This window comes from Xenopus tropicalis, chromosome 1 (genome assembly GCF_000004195.4).
Source record: "Xenopus tropicalis strain Nigerian chromosome 1, UCB_Xtro_10.0, whole genome shotgun sequence".
NCBI classification, from domain to species: Eukaryota; Metazoa; Chordata; class Amphibia; order Anura; family Pipidae; genus Xenopus; species Xenopus tropicalis.
The window spans coordinates 60,138,571-60,142,236 of NC_030677.2; the positions used below are offsets into that span (position 1 = coordinate 60,138,571).

The 3,666-nt window shown below is 39.5% G+C and overlaps 1 protein-coding gene across 1 annotated transcript; it reads left to right on the forward strand.

Annotated features, from left to right (window-relative positions):
- Positions 1–288: 288 nt before the first annotated feature.
- On the forward strand, positions 289–2,761 carry LOC100496251 (tubulin monoglycylase TTLL3). Its single transcript, XM_012955970.2, has one exon. The coding sequence runs from the start codon at positions 304–306 to the stop codon at positions 2,575–2,577; it is 2,274 nt and encodes a 757-aa protein (XP_012811424.1). The 5' UTR covers positions 289–303; the 3' UTR covers positions 2,578–2,761.
- Positions 2,762–3,666: the final 905 nt, after the last annotated feature.

Below are 3,666 nucleotides of genomic sequence, written 5' to 3' on the forward strand. Positions count from 1 at the left end.
GATGACATCACAATGAGAAAAGAAAACCAACATAGATAAGAGATAATCGCCATGGAAACGTGATGACATCACAATGAGAAAAGAAAAACAACACAGATAAGAGATAATCGCCATGGAAACGTGATGACATCACAATGACCAAAGCTATATTAAGGCTTGATCAAGCTCATTTGAGTTAGTATACCTTGAGAAAGCACTAGAGACATACTGTGAGTTTCATCCAGTTGAGCTTTAGTACACTCAAGTTTAATCAAGCTAGTTTTTAGTGTGCAAACAAGATCATTGAACACTTTAACTAGCTAGATGGAGAGAACTATACTCAGGACGACTGTTAGAACACAACAACAAAAACGATGTGTTTTAGACACCAAATTCAAAAAGCAACCTACAGCTAAGGACAAACATGATGTTTCTCCTACAAAAGGACATATACCAATAAACACCCATAGAAATAAAATCAATCCAGATTCTCTGAAACAGGCTAAATTATTGGTAGAAAAAGCAATTAAGGAAAAAAAAGTATTTGCTATCCAAGGCTATTATCCATACATACGGAGTGGCCTGAAGCGCAGAGGATGGGTGGAAAAAAACATTCACAAGATCCGACGACAACATGATGATGATGATGATGATGATCCAGAAGGTATCTGTGATCTTATGTCAAGGCTTTTACATGATCAAGATCCCAATTTTGTTTGGGCATCAACACATGATTCCTTGAGCAGACACTTGTTGAAAAATGATCAGATTATAATAAACCATTATCCCAAATCTGTATTCACAACTAAGGTAGGCCTGTGCCTCAATTTAAGAAACCTACATTGGTTTGCAGATGCTGATCCAAATTCATTTTCCCCACGTGGCTACAGACTGGCAGTCAAAGAGGAAAAACAAGAATTTATTGAGGATTTCCGTCTCACTGCTGCCTGTAGCATTCTAAAACTTGTTTCACGTGAAGGAAAAAATATGCCTAACAGAAGAGATGTGAAAAAAGAAATCACTGCTGCACTTCTGTTAAAATATAACAAGACAGCCAAACCACTTGTAACAAGTGTCCCAGTTCAAATTATCAAAACAGCTCTCAAGGCGTGCAAGCAATACTTGAACACCTCGGAGCATGAAGATATTGACTGGAAACTGGGTTCTACTAATACCATTACAGAAGATCAATGGAAAGAATTCCTGCATGGATATTATCAGGTCATCCATGAAGATGTAATCATAAATGAGGCAGAAAATTATGTAAGCCAGTGCCAAGATATTTTACAAAAACTGAAGGCAGTGAACCCACAGCTTGACATTGAAGGGGAAAGAAATATATGGATTGTTAAACCAGGAGCTAGCAGCAGAGGAAGGGGCATAACCTGTATTGATCACCTAGAAGAAGCCCTTAAGTTTGTGGACTGCGATCCACTGTTTATAAGTGATGGCAAGTTGGTGGTGCAAAAATATATTGAGAGGCCACTACTAATTTATGGCACCAAATTTGATGTACGCCAATGGTTTGTGGTAACAGACTGGAATCCACTAACTATCTGGAACTACAAAGAGTGTTACCTGCGTTTTTCATCGCAACCATTCTCCTTGAAGGAGCTACACTCTTCTATACACCTGTGCAATCATTCCATACAAAAGCACTGTAAAATTTCCCAGAGTCGCCATCCACAGCTCCCAAAAGAAAACATGTGGTTCAAGAATCAGTTTCAAGATTACCTCCAGATGATTGGAGCAACCAATGCATGGAAAGAAATAATTGAACCAGGGATGAAAGCAGCAATTATTCACGCCCTGCAATGTTCCCAGGACAGGGTGGTGGGAAGAAAAAATAGTTTTCAGTTCTATGGTGCGGACTTCATGTTTGGAGAGAACTTCCAACCCTGGTTGATCGAAATTAATGCCTGTCCTGCTATGTCACTGTCTACATCAGTGAACAGCAAGCTTTGCATTAGGGTCCAAGAGGACATACTACGCCTTATCCTAGACCGGAAACAGGATGCTGATGCTTATGTGGGAGCATTTGAGCTCATTTATAAACAACCTGCAGTAAAAATCCCTCAACATGACAGTAAGCAGCTGTTAGTTAAAGGGAGTGCAATCAAAAAACCACTCCAGACCTCACCATTCATGACCAATGAAAAGAACCAAACATACAAAGGTTGTATTGCTAAGGTTGAAAGGAACCCTTGCTTATTAAACAGAGCAAAAACCACAGCAACCTGGAAAGAAATAAAAGTAGGGAGAGAAACTTCACCTTCTAAGAAGGTTGAGGTCACTGTGCTTCCTACTATTAAACAGGGACTAGAGAAGAGAAAGGGAGTTAACCAGTATCAGCTGCCAAAATTGTGTGCACACGAAAAGACCATTACAAGGAAAGACCCAGAAAGGACTAAAAAGGAAGCATTTGGCCCAAAAAAATTGGCCAATATGGATTCTGGCCATTTACAAGTAATTGGTCAACTAGCTAAGAAACAAAATCCAGGATCACTAACGAGCTCGTTAGGTAAAGGACCAAGTTCTTTAGCATATCAAATGTGTACCAGTGGCAAAACTAATAAGGTAATGAGAATAAACAAATGATAATATTTCCAAAAGAACAAATCCCATTAAGCTACTAGATGGCTTAAATCACTTACTGCAACCTTCTGGCCCTGCAGGCAGTGATAACCTTTGGAAATTAATTTTAAAGACAAAGTCTTAAAAACGTCAGACACCAAAGTTGTGATTCCCCTGCATTCTAAATGTATATAGCAGGGTGGGATGGAGGGGGGCCTATAATGGAGGGTGGAGGGGGGCCCCACAATAGGGGGTGGAGGGGGGCTGGACATGTCCAACGAAAATCACCCCCAGAAGAATGATGTCTCCGACACAAACAATTTTTAAATGGATCAGATGTGGAGTGAACAGTTGTAAGCAGCAAATGAAGGAAAACAGTGCAACTAGCATATGGAACCATACTGCAAACATGATTTTAAATATCATGGGGTGCAATATTGGGAACCCAAATTTAAGAAACTCTGCAATGAAGTAATGCAACCCCTGCTTTATAAGCCCAGGTTTGGATTATGACTTTTGGTACTAACTGAAGAAAAAGCAGTAAAGATGTACATACAGTAGCTGGGCATGTCCAAAAGTCTTCCAAAAATTACCCCCAGAAGATATATGTCTATGACACAAAACATTTTAAATAGAGAAGATGTGGAGGAGAAATCAGACACAAGAGACAAAAGAAAACAGTGCAACTAGCAAAACAGAAAAATTCTCACACCTTGGTCTGGACATACCTTGGCATGGTTAAAATCTCCAGAAAATCACCCCCAAAAGACAGACACTTAAAGCAGCAAATATGTTGATTCTTCTGCATTTTTCAGGAGTAGTCTAGATGTATGGCAGGATGGAGGGAAGGTTGCATAACGTGAAATGGTCTGAACATAGCGGGGCACATCCAAAAGTGTCTCAACAAATACCCCTATGTATGTCTCAGACACAGAACCCAATATTGAACATTGGGTCTCAACCCAAAAACTCTGCAATAAAGTGATGCAATCCCTGCTTTATAAGCCCAGATTTTGACTATAATGACTTTTGGTACTGATTAATTTTGAAGAAAAAGTCATACACACTTAAAGCTGCAAAGATGTTGATTCTACAGCATTTTTCACACGTATT

Bases quoted from the DNA above. Each gene is read 5' to 3' on its own strand.
- LOC100496251 (XM_012955970.2), top strand. From the start codon at position 304: ATGGAGAGAACTATACTCAGGACGACTGTTAGAACACAACAACAAAAA.